This window comes from Macaca fascicularis, chromosome 16 (genome assembly GCF_037993035.2).
Source record: "Macaca fascicularis isolate 582-1 chromosome 16, T2T-MFA8v1.1".
Lineage (NCBI taxonomy): Eukaryota > Metazoa > Chordata > Mammalia > Primates > Cercopithecidae > Macaca > Macaca fascicularis.
The window spans coordinates 34,406,305-34,426,452 of NC_088390.1; the positions used below are offsets into that span (position 1 = coordinate 34,406,305).

The 20,148-nt window shown below is 44.1% G+C and overlaps 1 protein-coding gene across 9 annotated transcripts in view; it reads right to left on the reverse strand.

Moving 5' to 3' along the window:
• The window catches only part of PHF12 (PHD finger protein 12), a 48,074-nt gene that overhangs the window by 15,295 nt on the left and 12,631 nt on the right, over window positions 1-20,148 (reverse strand). For 6 of the 9 annotated variants that reach the window (XR_012425442.1, XR_012425443.1, XM_005583278.4 and 3 more), the window contains 3 exons: window positions 6,436-6,508; window positions 3,026-3,419; window positions 739-859 (listed from right to left, as the gene is read on the reverse strand). Coding sequence is in view for 7 of the 9 variants with exons in the window: in XM_005583278.4 (XP_005583335.2) it covers window positions 739-859; window positions 3,026-3,419; window positions 6,436-6,508 (588 nt within the window). In the remaining 2 variants the exon portion in view is untranslated. Of the gene's footprint in view, window positions 1-738; window positions 860-3,025; window positions 3,420-6,226; window positions 6,319-6,435; window positions 6,509-20,148 lie in introns of all 9 variants that reach the window. The other 3 variants (XM_074018892.1, XM_074018894.1, XM_074018893.1) reach the window with 2 other exon arrangements.

Below are 20,148 nucleotides of genomic sequence, written 5' to 3' on the forward strand. Positions count from 1 at the left end.
CAGCTCACTGCAACCTCCGCCTCCCGGGTTCAAGTGATTCTCCTGCCTCAGCCTCTGGAGTAGCTGGGACTACAGGCGCATGCCACCACGCCGAGCTAATTTTTGTATTTTTAGTAAAGATGGAATTTCACCACGTTGGCCAGGATGGTTTTCATCTCCTGACCTCGTGATCTGCCCGCCTCGGCCTCCCAAAGTGCTGGGATTACAGGCGTAAACCACCACGCCAGGCCATTGTTTTTGTTTTTAAAATACAGGGTCTTGCTCTGTTGTCCAGGCTGGAGTGCAGTGGCATGATCACAGTTTAGCCTCCAGGGCTAATCTGCTTAAGCCTCCTGAGTAGCTGGGACTACAGGTGCATATCACCATATCTGGCTCATTAAAAAAATTTTTTTTTTTGTAGAGACACGGTTTCACTGTGTTGCCCAGGCTGGTCTCAAGCTCCCAGGTTCAAACAATCTGACTGCCTTGGCCTCCCAAATTGCTGAGATTACAGGCATGAGCCACCGTGCTCAGCCTCAACACAGTTCACAGTACTCTTATACTGTGATTCTTCAGAAAATATGTTGTTAACACATACACATTAATGGCTCTCATCAGTCCATTAGTCAGTCTCTGTTTACTCATACCATCAGAATATGGGCTGTTCCCATTTAACATACCTGGTCTGGAAGAGGTGATGACAGAAAAAGTATCATTTGCTAAACATGAGAAAGAGCCCCTTAGTATGAAAGAAAATACCTGTTACACGTGAAGCAGACTTTGACCGGTAAGGGAACGAGACCATTGTGATCTAATTCATGCTGTGTCTTCTTAACATTTTTCCCTGTTGTTTCCTCCTTTCTTCTCCTCTTGCTAGAACCTAGAAAAGAAAGTGATGGTGCTGAGCTATCCCTGGCTTCCGAGTTCCTAGCCTGCAATATGGAAACAACATAAGGGAAAAAACAGATCTTAAGCATGTGCCATGACCTAGGCATGGATTTCTCTCTAAGGCCCCTGGGGTTGATTTTAAGTTAGAAAAAAGAATGAGAAAGGAAGGAAAAAAAGAGACTAATACATAAGTCAGAATCAGAAGTCATCTGTTCTATGGCAGAAACACATCTAACTGTTTTGCAAACATAAAATGGTCAGAAATGCTAGATTAGATAACTGGCAACCTAAGAAATGTAAATGTCCAAGTCATGTAGTCAACAAGGACTATTCTGTGGAGTTGGTCTGCAACTTTGAACTACTGGGCTCAAGCAACCTTCCTGCCTTAGCCTCCATATTAGCCAGGACTACAAGTGTGGGCCACCAAACTCAGCTAACTTTTTTATTTTTATTTTTTGAGAGACAGGGTCTCATCATGTTGCTCAGACTGGTCTCCAATTCCTGGCCTCAAGTGATCTTCCTGTCTCGATCTCTCAAAGTACCAAGATTACAGGTGTGAGCCACCACACTTGGCCCACCCACATTTTCATAAAAATCAGAGAAGCTTTGATTCCATATGCATTCTTCTTAAGTCTACCAATTTCACTTTCTCTGGGAGGAAAAAGTAAGACGTAGAAGCTTTACGGTATCAAGAAGCCAGGACTTAAAAAAAAAAAGAAAAAAGAATGGAGGACAATTTGGCAATATCTATCAAAACTATAAATGCATAGTTTTGACCCAGCAATTTTATTGTCCTATAGATATAGTTACACATCTCTACATGTATACAATGATGTATTTACAAAGTTATTCACTGAAGCACTACCAGTAGTAACAAAAGATTTGGAACCTAAATGTCCATTAATAGAAAATTGGTTAAATTAATTATGACGTATCTGTATAATGAACTACTATGAAACCATTAAAAAAAGTGAGAAGGCCAGGTGCAGTGGCTCATGCCTATAATCCCAGCACTTTGGGAGCCTCTGAGGCAGGAGGATCGTGTGAGCACAGTTCGAGACCAGCCCTGGCAACATAGTGAGACCCTGTCTCTATAAAAAATATAAAAATTAGCTGGGTGTGGTGGTGTGCAACTGTGGTCCCAGCTACTTGGGAGGCTGAGGTGGGAGGATTGCTTGAGCTGTGGTCACACCACTGCACCACAGTGCAGTGCAGCCTGGGTGACAGAGCAAGACTGTTTCAAAAAAAAAAAAAAAATCTATATTAATATAAAAAGACTTCTAGAAAATATTTTAAAGTGAAAACAACAACAAAAAAAGCAAGGTGTAGAATGGGTTACCTAGTATGTTACTTAAGGGGAAATTAATCAGCATATATCTGTATTTGCTTTTACATGCACAAAGAAATTTGAGAAGAATCAACCAGTGGTTACCTGTGAAGAGCAGGAAGGTGGAAAGTAGGCAAATGGCAGATAGGTGGGAGGGAAATTTTCATTGTAGCCCTTAATATTTTTTGATTTTTGAACCATGTGAATGTATAATATACATCCATCTATCTATCTATCTATCTATCTATCTATCTATCTATCTATCTATCTATATTTTTAAAGATAATTCTGGGGCCGGGTGTGGTGACTCACACCTGTAATCCCAGCACTTTGGGAGGTCGAGGTGGGCGGATCACCTGAGGTCAGGAGTTCAAGACCAGCCTGACCAACATGGTGAAATCCCATCTCTATTAAAAATACAAAAATTAGCCAGGCATGGTGGCATGCGCCTGTAGTCCCAGCTACTTGGAAGGCTGAGGCACGAGAATTGCTTGAACCTGGGAGGCAGAGGTTGCAGTGAACTGAGATCGCACCACTGCACTCCAGCCTGAGTGACAAAGTGAGACTCTTTCTCCAAAAAAAAAAAAAAAAAAAAGGAAAAAGGTAATTCTGGGGGTGGGGCGGTGGGAAAGGAGTTCAGAAACTGAGAAAATGGAAAACTGAGTAAGCTCTGTAATGGCTAAGACCTTCAAAGATCTCTCCAAGCAGAACCAGGAACAGGAACCCAAGACAGTAGCTACATGAACAGTGACTCCACAGGCAGCACTGCTTTTGTGCTGGTCCTTTGGGGAAACTGGGGTTGGGGAGGGATATGATGATGGTTTGGCTGACCTGGTAGTGCAGTGGTACAAGTCAGTTCATTGGGCAACTGAAATTGGGTGGGGTTCCGCTCCATGGCGGCAGCAATCAGCAGCTCAAAGGGCCGCCTCAGCTGGGGCTGCACATAGTCTGGCTCCGCTGCTACTGGTTCCTCATCCACGTCAATAATGTCTTCGTCGACATCATTCTGCTCAGAGGTGGGGGTCTCTGTGCTGGCATTGGATGTGGGCGTGCCAGGCCTGCTGGCTCTCCTTTCCAGGATCCGAGCATGGGCAATGGCCTTTAGTTCAGTTTTGCTGGTCGATCTGTCCAACAAGTCAGTGTCACTGCTGGGGGATGTAGTCCGTTTGCCAGATTTGTCCACCAGTCCATTGACATGACCCAGCTCCTTTTTCTGCTCTCGTTTCTGTGCAAATGAACAGGTGGGCCCATCATGAAAAGTACCATGAAACAAAGAGATGGGTGCTACAAAGTCCTGGTAGACCACTAACCAAAATTGTAAAAGGCCTTCACATATCACAGACTCATCTACCTGGTGACTTGGAACACTGGTCTGTTAAAGTTGACGCAACTATAATTGAACTAAAGCTGATAAAACTGTTGCATCAGAGAATCACCAAAAAGCATGGAAAGTTAGGAATAACTATACAAAATATATATCATTAACACTAATTCATCATATGACATACAACATCTATAAAGTATAGGGTAAAGGGCTAAAAAGGTAACACAGTGAGAATAAATTTAGTGAGACTAATAGTAAAAATCAATGGGCCAGGCACGGTGGCTCATGTCTGTAATCCCAGCACTTTGGGAGGCTGAGGCAGGCAGATCACCTGGGGTCAGGAGTTCAAGACCAGCCTGGCCAACATGGTGAAACCCCATCTCTACTAAAAACACAAAAATCATTTGGGTGTGGTGGCACACGCCTGTAATCCCAGCTACTCAGGAGGCTGAGGCAGGAGCATCGCTTGAACCTGGGAGGAAGAGGTTGCAGTGAGCTGAGATTGCACCACTGCACTCCAGCTTGGGCAACAGAGCAAGATTCCATCTCAAAAAAAAAAAAAAAAAAAAATCAATGAGATCACTATACAGCCTCCCGACCTCTTGAATGGTTTTAAAAACTTTGCTCAAAGTAAGTGACACTTATTAGAAAGTGGGGAAATGGAAAAAGATTAAGTGTACTCAGTAGGACTGGATATCTATATGATAGAACATTTTCCTCCAGGACTCCAAATAGAGTAGTCAAATGAAAGTTTAACACTGATCTCCAGGTAGGAGACCTATGATCTTGTCCTACTTCTGCCACTGATTCCCTCTGACCTTGTGGTGACTCATGCTGGTGGGCAAGAATTTCTTCATCTGTAAAATGAGACAGAAAAATCTTTCTTTTCCTCTCAGGGATATGGTGGAGGGAGATAAAAAGGGTCATATATATGAAAGGGATAATTTGGAGTTGGAGTAGGACCTAGTGCTTCCACTACGAATCATGATAGGACCTGAATGTCAGGAGCTGATGAAGGCCAGAGGATGTATTATTTCAGTTCACTTCAGTGTAAATACAGGAGGCCAAAGGGGAGTAGTGCTGGTGATGGTGGAAAAGGCACACTTGGCACTGGTAGGCAAAGAGGTCCATGTGAAAGGTAAGAGGCATCTTAGGAGAAGTGCCCTGTTAGAAAAGGGCATCCTATAATCCCCAACAAGTAGCTCTGCTCCTAGAAAACTGATGAAGACGTAACAGAGGTTCGGAATGAGAGAATTTGGTTCAAATATTGGTTCTGTCAATTCCTTTGAGTCCTTGGGAAAGTTAATCTACATTTTTGAGCCTCCGTTTCGTCCTTTCTAAAATGGAAATCTACTGCCAGCATTCGGTATCCATCTATGGCTGGATGGATAGATAATGGGATAACATGGCCGGGTGTGGTGGCTCATGCCTGTAATTCCAGCACTTTGGGAGGTCAAGGCAGGCAGATCACCTGAAGGCAGGAGTTTGAGACCAGCCTGGCCAACATGGTGAAACCCTGTCTCTACTAAAAGTACGAAAATTAGCTGGGTGTGATGGTGAGTGCCTGTAATTTCAGCTACTCAGGAGGCTGAGGCAGGAGAAAAGCTTGAACCCGGGAGGGGGAGGTTGTAGTGAGCCCAGGTCGCACCACTGCACCCCAGCCTGGTGACAGAATGACATTCTGCCTCAAAAAAAAAAAAAAAAAAAAAAGTCACAGAGATAATGGGATAACATAATTATAACACCTGGCATACAAACTAACATAGTATTTCCTTTTCTCCACCCTCTTTACCTCTTTTCCTTCAGCTCCCCTAAACCTTTTCAGGTCCAGCTTTTTTGAGTGGCAAGTTTGAGAGGGCTCTTAGCTGGCAGGTGCCTCTAACTAGCCCTGCTCTTACCTAATTAGGGATGCACAGGAAAGGATCTTGGAAGGTGGAGAGGCTGGAAGATAGCTTGGTTTATGGAGAAATTTAACTACAGCTGTGGTTAGGTGGTTGACTGGGCTTTGGCTTGCTTTTTAATATGAACCCTTATGCACATATTTGAAAAATAATGTCTGCTTGTTTACTTTCTTTCTTAAAGGCTGAAACTGTTACACACATAAACCACAACCTGAATCATCTCATCCTGTTTCTGCAACCAAGGAAGTCATCATTCATTGTGACATCACGTTCAGGGACCAGGCAAATAGAGGTGAGGTCACAACATAGGAAAGTTGCTTGGTGTATAATTAGTGTGGGGAGCACAGGGGGGTGGATTACAATGCACAAATTCTAATCCATAGCCTGTAATTTGAGGGTTGGGTCAATCATAATCTGGGTGCAAGCACACCTACTTCCTTTTTTAATAAGGGAGAATATAGCTCTTGTTGCCCACAAGAGTTCTGAAAGTAGAAAATAATAAACCATATTCTTGAAGCCAGTACTAAATTATCAAAGCTGAAGGACGGGAAGCTAAAGAAAGATAGGCAACCTGGGGTACAAATGGGTTCAAAATCCTCTCCGTCAGTATGACAAGTCTCTGGATACCAGTGACTTATTTGCCTTGGGGTGAGAGAAAACTCCATTTTCCATCAAGCTGGAGAAGCAGCCTTTGTTCTTCAGTCATGGATAAGGCTGCCACATTCAGGCCACTTATTAGGAGGTTAACAAGAAGATAAGACTACTCCTGTCACTAGTGACTAAACACGGCTCAGTAAGTTAACACACCTCTTCTGCCCATTTCAGCAGCTCATGTTTGGATTTTTAGGCCCTACTGGATTCCAAACAGTCACCATGGGAAGAGTGGGGTGATTCCAGGGCTGGAAGAGACAAGAAGAAGGGACAAGAATGCCTTCAGGGCTAGGCCGTCTGAGCTCTAGCATATCAGTGCTCTGGATCAGGCTTTCTGGACAGTCTTCAGAAAGCAGCATTATTACCTTTCGGCGAACAGTGCACCGGTGACACATCCACTCTCCAGGAGGCAACATTTCTTCACTCAGTGGAGGGTTACTGTGGGGAACAGACAAGGGCAAGACTAAGTAACTAGCCCTTTGAGGCAGTAGGAAAAGCCTAGCTAGGTTTGCATGTTCCTAAACTCCTATTGTGGCCAGTTCTGCAGGACTGCTAGGGTTGTCTCCTCCTTCAAAATGCCTAAGTCAGCATCACTCATAATAACCTAAGGAGTGAGCATCCCTTCCCATGCCTTAGAGACAGAAGCCAAATCCAGAGCTATTAACACTGGGTTTAAGGTATAATAACCCAGTGTTAGGGAAAGGTATAATAAAATACCTGAGAGGTCCTCCACACTGTTTTCTTAAAGCCTGTTAGTATAGGGCCAAGCTTTTCTAACTGCTATTCAAAGCCCTGTCACATGGTCCCATTCCATCTTCCCAGACCCCTTCAGGTGCTCTTCCCACTAATCAAATGGAAGACTTCCTATTTCTTCCTCTAGAATACCCTTCCTTTAGAAAGCTATGCCTGTCAAAACTCTATTCATCCTTTCATATCTGCCTCAATCAGCTGTGATGGATTAAAGACAGCTGCAAATTATTTGCTCTGCCTCCCATCCACAGGTAGTCCCTTTCCCTCCTCTTGAATTGTGCTTGTCTTATGACTTGCTTTGATCACAGAATGCAGCAGAGGTGACAATGTTGCAACTTCCAAAGCTGGGCCTTAAGAGATCTGCAGATTCTACTTTTTAAAAAATATGCTTGGAAAGTTCCATCTTAGAGCCCTGCTGTCATGCTATGAGAGAGGACATGGAGGAGACAAGGTATTCCAATCAACAGTTTTAGGTCGGGCACGGTGACTCACACCTGGAATCCCAGCACTTTGGGAGGCTGAGGCTGGTGCATCACTTGAGGTTAGGAGTTCAAGATCAGCCTGGCCAACATGGCAAAACCCCATCTCTACTAAAAATATAAAAATTAGTCAGGTATGGTGGCACATGCCTGTAATCCCAGCTATTTGGGAGGCTGAGGCAGAAGAATTGCTTGAACCTGGGAGGTGGAGGTTACAGTGAGCCAAGATCGCACCACTGCACTCTAGCCTGGGCAACAGAGCGAAACTCCATCTTGAGAAAACAAAAAACAAAAAAACAGCTTCAGCTGAACTCCAAGCCAACACACAGCAGCAACTACTGCTATGTGAGTGAGTCATGGTATGTGACATACCAGTTCAGTGAAGCCTCCAAATGACTGCAGTCCCAGCCAACATCATGTGAAACAGAAAAACCACCCAGCAGAGCCCAGGCAACCCTCAGAACTGTGAGAGATAATAACGAGTTTCTATACCAGGCCACTGAGTTTTGGTGTTGTTTGTTATGCAACAATAGATAACCAAACAGCTTTTCCATGAGTTCGTATTACTCCTGTATCTTAGACCTCTTGCTGCATGGTTTAGTTCTCTTTTGGTACTTCTCATGCTTTGCCCATTTCAGTAGTTCTCTTATTTATTTTATTAGAGGGACTAGGACAATGATTGGATCTCTTCCCTCCTTGTATCTTTATAATATAGAGGTTGTGCACACAGCGGATCACCTGAAATCGGAAGTTCGAGACCAGTCTGGCTAACATGGTGAAACCCCATCTCTACTAAAAATACAAAAATTAGCTGGGCGTGGTGGTGGGCACCTGTAATCCCAGCTACTTGGGAGGCTGAGGTAGGAGAATCCTTTGAACGCAGGAGGCGGAAGTTGCAGTAAGCTGAGATTACATCATTGCATTCCAGCCTGGGCAACAAGAGCGAAACTCCATCTCAAAATAAACAAGCAAACAAACAACCAACCAAAAAACAGGCCAGGCATGATGGCTTAAGCCTGTAATCCCAGCACTTTGGGAGGCCGAGGCAGGCGGAACACGAGGTCAGGAGTTTGAGAACAGCCTGGCCAACATGGTGAAATCCTGTCTCTACTAATAATACAAAAATTAGCTGGGCGTGGTGGCGCGCACCTGTAGTCCCAGCTACTCAGGAGGCTGAGGCAGGAGAACGGCTTGAACCTGGGAAGCAGAGGTTGCAGTGAGCCGAGATAGTGCCACTGCACTCCAGCCTGGGCGACAGAGCGAGACTCCGTCTCAAAAACAAAAAACAAAACAGACTACATCTATGCTTAAGAAATTCCTATCTTTGATGCTGGGCACAGTGGCTCACGCCTGTAACCCCAGCACTTTGGGAGGTGGAGGCGGGTGGATCACCTGAGGTCGAGAGTTCAAGACCAGCCTGACCAACATGGAGAAACCCCATCTCTACTAAAAATACAAAATTAGCTGGGCATGGTGGCACACACCTGTAATCCCAGCTACTCAGGAGGCTGAGGCAGGAGAACCACTTGAACTGAGGAGGCGGAGGTTACGCTGAGCTGAGATCATGCCATTACACTCCAGCCTGGGCAACAAGAGTGAAACTCTGTCTCAAAAAAAAAAAAAAAGAAATTCCTATCTTTGGGTTCTTGGTTAAGTAACCTACTTGGAATGGTATGCAGGAAATTTTTCTTCGAAGAATGGGAGAAATAGTAAAACAAACAAACAAACAAACAAAAAAAAACAAAAACCAAACGAGTATTTTTACTATACAAGGACTCTCCTTATTTTCTCAGCACTTAAAGTTATGCTGTTTTACCATTTCTACATAAAATAGCACTTGACTTGGCAAATTTTCTTAGCTCCCTGTTTCCCCAGAGCCCTAAGCATACACGTCAGATGCCCATCAAGGCTTCACAGTTCATTACTTCCCTTGCTTCCTGTTTCCTTAGTGAAATCTCAGGAGGATGCTTACCAGGAATCAAGAAACTGGAAAAACAATGGCCTGCTAGGACAGGTCTCCAAGCCCTAGAGGATCACAGGTGAATGTCACCTGTAAGTCTCCACTCATTCTCGCCAATGTAATTCTGCAAAAGGCCATATCTAAACTACTGAAATGCATGCAAGTAATTTTCAAAGGCCTACAGACTCTGCTATGCTTCAGTAGCTGTCCTATCAAAATTAACCCTGAAGGGTGTCACTTCTGATTCTGTTTCTCATCACTTCTGTTCATCTGCCCACTGGCTTTGTACCAAGATATCCTACATCAAACATTTAAAGTAGAGAAGAGTAAGGTAAGGTGGAATGGGCTTAGATCTTTCACCAAGACGTGAATGGTCTCTCGGCCACCCTTCAGGCTTTCCTCAATCTATTCTCAACCTTGCTGGCAGAATGATTATCCAAGACACAATTCTCATCATATCACTCTCCTGATTTAAAAGCCCTTCAATGATGCCCCTCCCCGACCCATTACAAGATAAAGTTCAAGCTCCTCAGTATTGAAGATAAGACCCCTGTGGCCAGAACCCTCTTTTCTCCAGCTCGATCAGTTGGCCGGCTCCCTACACAGCCCATACTGTTTCTCATCTGTTGTCTCTGCTTACTCCAGGGCTACTACCCACAACTACATTACTCTTCCCCAGCTGCTTCACCTGGTAAACTCTTTATCTTTTGAGACTCAAGTCAGGTATTCTTTCCAGAAAGCTTTCTCTGAAAGTCTCTGGTTCGCCAGAGTACTTCTGCACCATGCTGTATTCAAACTATTACATGTCTGAATCCCCTTCTCCATGCCTCATTTGCCTTTGTACCCCCACACCCTGTACAATGCCTGGCATGTAGTAGGTACTCAATAAAGCTTTAAAGACTGGGGAACACTAAAGAATGGGCTTCTAGGAAGTGAGTGTAATCCTTCAAAGCTATGAAGCAAGGTAATGCAACTGGGCAGGCATCTGTTTTGTTGGTTAAGTCACACATGAAATTACTTATGTTTTCTAAGTTACCAACCAATGAGATGAAACAAGAGTCCAAGTCCATACTGGCAAACCTGAACTTATTGAACCATCCCACCTCTACTCATTTTAATCTTCTTTAAACAATTTGATTTTTAATCTCGTTTATCTTAACACAGGGGTAAAATGCTTAAAACTTGTATTAAGAGGCTCTCAGAAGTAGCATCTTGCTGGTTTATTTTCTTTTTTCCTTTTTTTGAGACGGAGTTTCGCTCTTGTTTCCCAAGCTGGAGTGCAATGGCGCGATCTTGGCTCACCGCAGGTTCAAGTGCTTCCCCTGCCTCAGCTTCCCGATTACAGGCATGCACCACCACGCCTGGTTAATTTTGTATTTTTAGTAGAGATGGGGTTTCTCTATGTTAGTCAGGCTGGTCTCGAACTCCTGACCTCACGTGATCTGCCCGCCTCGGCCTCCCAAAGTGCTGGGATTACAGGCATGAGCCACCACGCCTGGGCATATCTTGCTGCTTTCTAAAGGATCACTTTTAGAGTTACCAAGTTTAAGAACACACATCTGGCCGGGTGACATGGTGAAACCCCGCCTCTACTAAAAATACAAAAAATTAGCCAGGTGAGGTAGCATGCGCCTCCAGCCCCAGCTACTTGTGAGGCTGAGGTGGGAGGATCACCTGAGCCTGGGAGGTAGAGGCTACAGTGAGCTGTGATCGTGCCACTGCACTCCAGCTTGGGCAATGGAGTGAGACCCTGTCTCAAAAATAACAACAAAAAACAAAGAAAACCACACATTTCTCAGAATTCTAGATAATGACCATAGGCTCCTTTTGTTAAGTCTGCCCTAAAGTATGGATAGGGGCTATGAATTTAGGGAGTAGTCCAGGGAAACCCAAGCATTGTCTCCCAGATGAAGACAAAACATTTAAAAGACTGAGACCATCCTTCCAAAAATTTTTTCTTTTTGAGATGAAGTCTTGCTCTGTCGCCCAGGCAAGAGTGCAGTGGCGCGATCTCAGCTCATAGCAAGCTCCGCCTCCCAGGTTCACACCATTCTCCAGCCTCAGCCTCCCAAGTAGCTGGGATTACAGGCGCCCACCACCACGCCCAGATAATTTTATTTATTTATTTATTTTTATTTTTAGTAGAGATGGGATTTTACTATGTCAGCCAGGATGGTCTTGATCTCCTGACCTTGTGATCTGCCCGCCTGGGCCTCCTAAAGTGCTGGGATTACAGGTGTGAGCCACCGTGCCACACCCGGCTAATTTTTATATTTTCAGTAGAGATGGGGTTTTCCCGTATTGGCCAGGCTGGTCTTCACCTCCTAACCTCAAGTGATCCGCCCACCTCGGCCTCCCAAAGTAGTGGGATTACAGGTATGAGCCACTGCACCTGGCCAAGGTCATCACTTCCTAAGATTTGCTTTTGTTTTTTTTTTTTTTGAGATGTAGACTCACTGTATCACCCAGGCTGGATGGAGTTTAGTGGTGTGATCTCGGCTCACTGCAACCCCTGCCTCCTGGGTTCAAGCGATTCTCCTGCCTCAGCCTCCTGAGTAGCTGGGATTACAGGTGCCCGCCACCACGTCCAGCTAATTTTTTTTTTTTTTTTTTTAGAGATGGGGTTTCACCATGTTGGCCAGGCTGGTCTCGAACTCCTGATCTCAGGTGATCCACCTGCCTTGGCCTCCCAAAGTACTGGGATTAAGGCGTGAGCCACTGCGCCTGGCCAAGGCTATCACTTCTTAAGATTTGCTTTTTTTTTTTTTTTTTTTGAGATGTAGTCTCGCTGTATCACCCAGGCTGGATGGAGTTCAGTGGCGTGATCTCAGCTCACTGCAACCCCTGCCTCCTGGGTTCAAGCGGTCCTACTGCCTCAGCCTCTCGAGTAGCTGGGATTACAGGTGCCCGCCACCACGTCCAGCTAATTTTTGCTTTTTCAGTAGAGATGGGGGTTCACCATGTTGGCCAGGCTGGTCTCGAACTCCTGACCTCAAATGATCTTGCCTGCCTCGGCCTCCCAAAGTGCTGGGATTACAGGCATGAAACACTTGGCCCAGCCAAGATTTGCTGCTTTCTTAGGGACAGAACACACATCTTGAAATAACAAATTGGAAAAGATGGTATATTGGGAGAAGGCAGTAATATCTAAGATTAGATGGATAGGAAAGATCGATCTTAGAAAATGATCATCATGGGCACAGCTGGAACACAGGAATCACCCATCATAAAGCTTTCTCATGACCATGTTTCCTCTCTGCTCCAAGCAATTAATTCCCTTCAAGCTATTTAGAAAGCAGCTTTTCAATTCAAACTTCTTTCTCTTTTTTGAGGCAGGGTCTCATTGTGTCACCCAGGCTGGAGTGCAGTGGGGCAATTTTGGCTCACTGAAGCCCCGACCCACTAGGCTCAAGCAGTTCTCCCACCTCAGTCTCCTGAGTAGCTGGGACCACAGGTGCATACCACTACGTTGGGCCAAGTTTTGTGTTTTGTAGAGATAGGGTTTCACTAAGTTGCCGAAGACTGGGTCTTGAACTCCTGGTCTCAAACGATCCATTTGCCTCTGCCTTCCAAAGTGCTGGGATTACATGTGTGAGCCACTGCGCCCGGCTCAACGCAAATTTTTTAGAGGAAAGGGATTCATGAAACGGTTCCAGGAAAGACACTGTCATTGGGGTAAGCTCAGGAACCAAGTCTGAAAGAGGCTGTTTTGCTCCATATCAGAAATACTGATGACAGGGAAAGGATTCCAGGGAGTAAGGAGATTCTGCAGCCTCATGGTACTCATGTACTTACTCTGAGGACTCCCCACCTCAGCTGCCCATCTCAAAACTCCTTCTGCAGCTGGGTGTGGTGGCTCATGCCTGTAATCGCAGCACTTTGGGAGGCCAAGGTGGGTGGATCACTTGAGGTCAGGAGTTCGAGACCAGCCTGGCTAACATGGCAAAACCCCATCTTTACTAAAAATACAAAATTTGGCTGGGTGTAGTGGCGTACACTTGTAGTCCCAGCTATGGAGGCAAGAGAATTGACTGAACCCAGGAGGTGGAGGTTGAAGTGAGCCCAGACCGCATCCAGTGTACTCTAGCCTGGGTGACAGAGCGAGGCTCTTCCTAAAACAAAAACAAAAACCAAAACCCCTCCTTCCTTGAAAGAATGGTATTCCCATAAGCCTAGTGTGCAACTCTGAAACAATTACATGCACACCAGAGTCATTAAATCATGATATGCTTGTCAAGAAAAAAAGACTCTGCCCTCGCTCCCTCTCATTCTCATGTATCAATGAAGGCAGGGTGCTGGGGGTCATCCTTTATTAAAAAAAATCATTAAAAGTTAAAAGTCACGTAATACTGAGATTACCAGAGTTTCAGCTGCTCAGCTATACATTATAACACTATAATGAGCCGATGCTGCTTTTGTAAAGACATCAATGTGTTTCTTAACCTAAAGCCTAGAAATAGCATAGTGATAATTTCATTGACATCTAGGTATTACGGTTCACAAAGTAGTTTAACAGATGTTCTTATTTGATCTTCACTACTACACTCCGAGACAATTCTTATTTCCATCTTACAGGTGAGGAAACTGACTAATCTAAGGCCACTAAGTAGCAGAGTTGGAACCCAAATCAAAGTTCCTGGCTCTTTGAAATCTTGAGCCTAAGCTATTTTTGTTGTTGTTGTTTTGTATATGGTTCACTCTTGGGATATGCTACAGAGCCCAAGTTGTTTTTTAAGAACCTTTAGTAGTTTTCTTATTTCTGGGGTACACAGTGAAATATCCATGAGGGTACCCTCCTTAACCTCAAGGCTGAAAATTTCCTTCTGCATCAGTCAGTATTTATTGAGTACCCATGACTTTCTCATCAGTGTACTAGGTACCACGCTGAAAAATGAATGCAAAGCAAACAAATTATCATCTACCCCATCAAAAAAGTAGCCTAGGCCAGGTTGTGGCTCATACCTGTAATCCCAGCACTTTGGGAGGCTAAGGTGGGAGGATTGCTTGACCCCAGGAGTTAGAGGCCAGGCTAACTTGGTGAGACCCCATTTCTACAAAAAATACAAAAATGAGCTCGTGTGGTGGCATGCATCTGCAGTCCCAGCTACTTGGGAGGCTCAGGCAGGAGGATCACTTGAGTCCAGGAGGGCAAAACTGAAGTGAGCCGTGTCCACACCACTGTACCCCAACCTGGGCTTCAGAGCAAGACCCTGCCTCAAAAAAAAAATAGCCTTGGGGAGAGAGGATCAAAGTCATCCATCCACTCAAACATTATTGGATGTTTATTTTAGGCTAGGCAATGTGCTACGTGCTGGTATTTCAGACATGGTTCTTGATTTTAGGGATCATGGGCTGGAGACAAGGTGAAAAGGACCTGCAGGAATGAGACCATATATAATCAACTACAAACTGATTCTTACCATAAAGACCTACATAAAACTCAATTGCTTACAGATGCCAGAATCAACAAAGAGCCCCAAAGTTTGGACATTTGGTCCCTGAAGGTGACAATGGGCTTTTTCCTACTCTTTTCATAATTCAGAGCTATTTAACAAATGCTAATTCAGCCAGTGAGCCTTTAAAGACAGTGAAGTTAAGGACAGTGAGGAGTTCAGGAGGAAGCCATAGTTTCAGAAGCTGGTATATTTCTGCATTTTGATAAAATACCTGATAAAAGGAAGGTTCTAGGAGTGGGGACATTTCTCCTGAAAATGAATGTTTAAGTCTGTCTAGAGCACAATAGTGTTTGAACCTTTCTTTTCTTCCTTCCTTCCTTCTTTTTTTTTTTGGAGATGGAGTCTTGCTCTGTTGTCCAGGCTGGAGTGCAATGGTGCGATCTCTGCTCACTGCAACCTCCGCCTCCCAGGTTCAAGCAATTCTCCTTTGGAGTAGCTGGGATTACAGGCATCTGCCACCATGCCCAGCTAATTTTTGTATTTTTAGTAGAGACAGGATTTCACTATCTTGGTCAGGCTGGTCTCAGACTCCTGACCTAAGGTGATCTACTCGCCTCTTCCTTCCAAAGTGCTGGGATTACAGGTGTGAGCCACTGCACCCAGTGTGTTTCAACCTTTCGATTCCTTCTGAGAATTATCTGAGTACTTGGGATGGTGAGCCCTGGAATAGCTGTCTTCTGTACCAGAGCTGGCTTGTCTTGGAAGCTTTTTAGCCAACAGGTCAAGGACCTCTACTTTATTTTCTGGCTTCAAAGGAGCACAGCCTGCATTGCTATGAGACAGGCATTCTTTTCCATAGGCAGAAATGACAGTGCCCTCTGAAGACAGAGCTCTTGCAGAATATCTTTCCATCTTCACTGCTGTTGATAAGTTTCCTTCCAGATCATTTGTTAAAAGGCCCTGGTCTACAATTCCTGGCCAGAAAGCGACTGTTCATTGCTTTTACAACTCACTATTTTATTTATTTTATTTTGAGATGGAGCCTCGCTTTGTCAACCAGGCTGCAGTGCAGTGGTGTCATCTCAGTGCACTGTAGCCTCTGCCTCCCGGGTTCAAGAGATTGTTGTGCCTCAGCCTCCTGAGTAGCTGGGATTACAGGCATGCACCACCACACTGGGCTAATTTTTGTATTTTTAGTAGAGATGGGGTTTCACCATGTTGGCCAGGCTGGTCTTGAACTCCTGACCTCAAGTGATCCGCCCTCCTTGGCCTCCCAAAGTGTTGGGATTACAGGTGTGAGCCACCACTCCTGGCCCCAGCTCACTATTTTAACCACTACCTGATCTTAAAGACATGTTGTTAGTTATAAAGCTGTTCATAACAATAAAGCCCTGAATCTTCAGACTGTACATTCAATTGGAGGATATGTTTCTCAGTTTGGTGTGGCTCTCCGTGAGGCCTAGAGGGCCTACAAAGTGTTACGAGTAATATTTACACACAAACCAATTCCTAAAGCCAACCTCTGCAGCATGACTCCAACATACCTAGACTTCCATAAACAAATCCAAATGGCCCATCTCTAATGCTGAGGAGGGTATCTAGATCAGTCTATTTCTGGAGTCATCAAGGAGAAAACCACAAACACACATCCCTCAGCTAACTGTAATGCCTGTACTGACAGACCTCTGTTTCAAAGATTCAAATCAAAGCCCAGAGCCTGATGATCCCAACTGTTAGCCCAAGGATAAAGTCCAGTTTTAATTTAGAATGCCTTGCATTCACTAATAAGGCTGCAGCTCAACACTGCAAGTGGAAGATGTTGGTAGTTGTCATGGTTCTTGGCTCTCTAATTAAAAGGATCTATTTCAAGCCATATACCAATGTGGTTGATCTGAGTCTAACCTCACTCACCTCCCTTGCCTATTAATACACGTGAACCTGCACGACATTAACATTTACTTCAGATTTAGTCGCTACCAGTGGGACCTGTTGCTCCACAGCACCACGTTAATTATCCATCCAGCACAAGCAGCTTCTCAATCTGGAAATGGAGGGGAGGGGGGGATGGGGGAATAAGAGAACAAAGGGAAGAGGCGAGAGGTAGAGGGAGAGAAAGCGATCGGGAAGCAAAAAGACTGCCTTTTATTTTAGAGACCTTTTTTTTGGTGTCACAACATGTAGATAAAAATGGTATTGGGCTCTGGACTTTTTTTTTTTTTTTTTTAAATATATATGAGGTTACTGATGTGTTGCTTGTAGCTGTCCACCCACCTAAGTGACACTGACATTTTAACACTTGAGCCAAAGGCAGTCTGAGACATGTGAAAATCTCACTTAACCAAATTAAAAGCTTTGGTGTATATCTTAGTCCAAAAGAAAGCAAGTAGATGAAAAATATTTAAGAAAAAGCACACTCCATTTTCTCTTTCTGGATTAACAAAATAATTCTACTTAATACAAATACTTAACAGGAACACTATGTAAATAGCATATCCATATACAATATACCAACAGCCTACTAAGCGGGTTCTCTTCCAAAAGAGGTCAGTCACATGAACTGGTAGGGTCCTTCTTGTCAGAACCTGTAATTCTTCAGGAATCAGAAGCTCTCTAGCCATCTATGGCGGTTTCAGTTGAAATAAAACATCAGTTGGACTAAGAAAGACTAAAAGGCAGTTCACTGCCCCTACCATCATCTGTATGCCTCCCCACCCTTTTTTTGGTAGGGGAAGAGGTGTTCAGCCAACAAACAATAGGACTGAGCAGTTTTGATTTTTAATTTCACCATTCACGGGGCTCATCCATCCATCTGAGGACCACTACCAGATAAAAATCCTGCAATTATATTTAGTGGCACTGTGAAAGACAAACTGCAAAACATAATACGTGCTCAGAACAAGCCTATTCTCCCTCAGACTGGCCCTGCGGCCCTCAGCCAGTTCAGAAAATGTGTCGGTACTAGCCAAAATGGGGAGTGAAGGTGATCACTGAAAGGACCACAATCATGCCTCAGCCTCCTAGCAGCCATCTTGCTCTATATAGGGACCCATGAGCACAGAGAACCAGCCTTTTAAAAATGAAAACAAACTTATGTCTTGGAAAAGCTAAGTGGTGCTGGGTAAAGTTTAATTTAAATTAAAAGTTGCATTAATACACCCAAATTTTAAAGTGTATGTTTTGAGGGAACATTTAATGAAATTTAAATGTCAGCAGAAATAGCAAGCTTCCTCTGGACACTTGTGTGGGCATCAGCTTTTCTCTTCAAGTATGGCCTGTCTTTTGCAGGAAGATAGCTATATTGAAGGATATTAAAGAGATGGAGAAAATTCATACAGTCCCTCAACCTTAATCCCTTATCCTCCTTCATCCTGGCTACTGACTCAAATACCACTAATGCCACAAAGTACATAAAAAGGTACAAGGACTGCTGGTTTTTTCATGCAAAGCCTTAGTGAGAGTGTTAACCAGGAAACCGATGAAGTGCCAGGCCATTACAAATGCCCCATTGAGAAACTTAGCTAGTTGCGTCACTTCCACAGGCAAACAATCCTTTTAAACTGGCTGACTGTGCCCCCAAGTTTTATCGCCTTCTATGTAGAGCTGGCTGGTGGCATCTTCCCAGTAAAGGACACCTGGATACGAGTGTTATTAGTTAGTACAGGGAAAAAACGAAGGAGGGAGAGTAGAGCACTAACATTTATACCAGTTGTTTGCCTCTGCTAACTTTTCTACAATCTGAGCCTCAGTGCCAAAGGCCTGATCTATCACTAGCCTGGTTTGGCTATTCTTGCAATTCTGGCTTCTCTACAAAGAAAGATGGGCTGGGGTGCAAACATTTTAAAAACGGGCTTCATTCATTCACCTCATGATAGATACTAGAGCCCACCTGTTTTGGAAAAGGGACAAAATTCTGGCCTCAACAGTAATTTTCTAACACTCTTGGGAACAGTCCATTGGAAGGAAGAACCAACAAACTGTCAACTCTGTGTTCTGGAAGAGTCTCAGAGGTATGGAAAACTGGGTACTATTCTATTGCCAAATTTTAGCAGACTATCAAGAAAAAGGAAATAGCCAGGTGACACACTTCTTGCAGACACAGCTCAGGAATCTGGGCCAGTTTACTGTTTATATATATAGGACTTAAAATTCTATAAAGGCTCAGAAAACAAAAAATACTAACAATGTATTTAAAACTCAACAAAATCAAGATAGCAGGTTTCTTTCTTTCTTTCTTTCTTTTTTTTTTGAGATGGAGTCTCGCTCTGTCACCCAGGTTGGAGTGCAGCGGCACGATCTCAGCTTACTGCAATCTCCGCCTCCCGGTTCAAGTGATTCTCCTGCCTCAGCCTCCTAGCAGCTGGGATTACAGATGCGCGCCACCACACCCGGCTAATTTTTGTATTTTTAGTAAAGATGGGGATTCACCATGTTGGTCAGGCTGGTCTTGAACTCCTGACCTCGTGATCCGTCCACCTCAGCCTCCCAAAGTGCTGGGATTACAGGCATGAGCCACCGCACCTGGCCTCAGAGCAGGTTTCTACTTAAGACCCAGTTGTTTTTTCCTAAGGAGGGACTTCTGCTTAATTTACCCTCCCCTGACAGGGTCAATAAAAACAGGAAAGAGGGAGAATATTACTTGGGCTATGCCAGCATAGGGATTATACCCGCCTTCTTTTACCCTTACCCTCTCCCATCCCCGACTTCTACTCATAAACATCAAAGCTCCCCACCCTACAGGACTGAAGTAATCTCCTGGGCATGCTGTCAAACTGTGCTGCCGTAGTTTGATGCCACAGCTCAGTGCTGACTTGGGCTTCCAAAGCCTTCCAGTTATACCCACCAGTGAGCTATTTATGAGTTGAACGTGCTTCTCCAGAGCCATGATTTTCCCCTTTGGTCCAATTTTCTTTCAGATGGTCCCTAACCAAAGAATGATCACCCTAAAGGTCTGCATGTTTACACACAAATGGTGAGATCTGAGGAAAGCCCTCAAAGAAAGGCAGCAAGCATATAAACCTTGGACATGCTATAACAAATAAAATGGAGATACTTTTCTTAACATACAGCTTACTTCAACACCAACAAACTGTAGCCCGCAGTCAGATGTCTGATATCATAGAATTAGGCATTTCCTTTGGTATGACAGTTCGCTAAGTTAAAATGGCTAAGTGTCACCCATGCCAGGCAAAACCACAAGGACCACAAAGGAGGGATACAGCAAAACAAAAATGACAAAGCAAAGTAATATTTATTAAAAAGTCAAAATTACTGACAACTCTCCCTACATTTTAGATGATACTTTGGCAAAAAATGGCAAATAAGATCAAGGAAAGTTAAATATAGCCAACCTATGTATAGAACTATGACAAGTTACAGGTTTAGACACATTTAATGAGATTAATGGAATACAATTTTCACAATTATAATATATTCTGACTAGTAATTGATGACTGTTAATTGAAAAAGTTCACTGTAGAGTTTTCCTCTAAAACT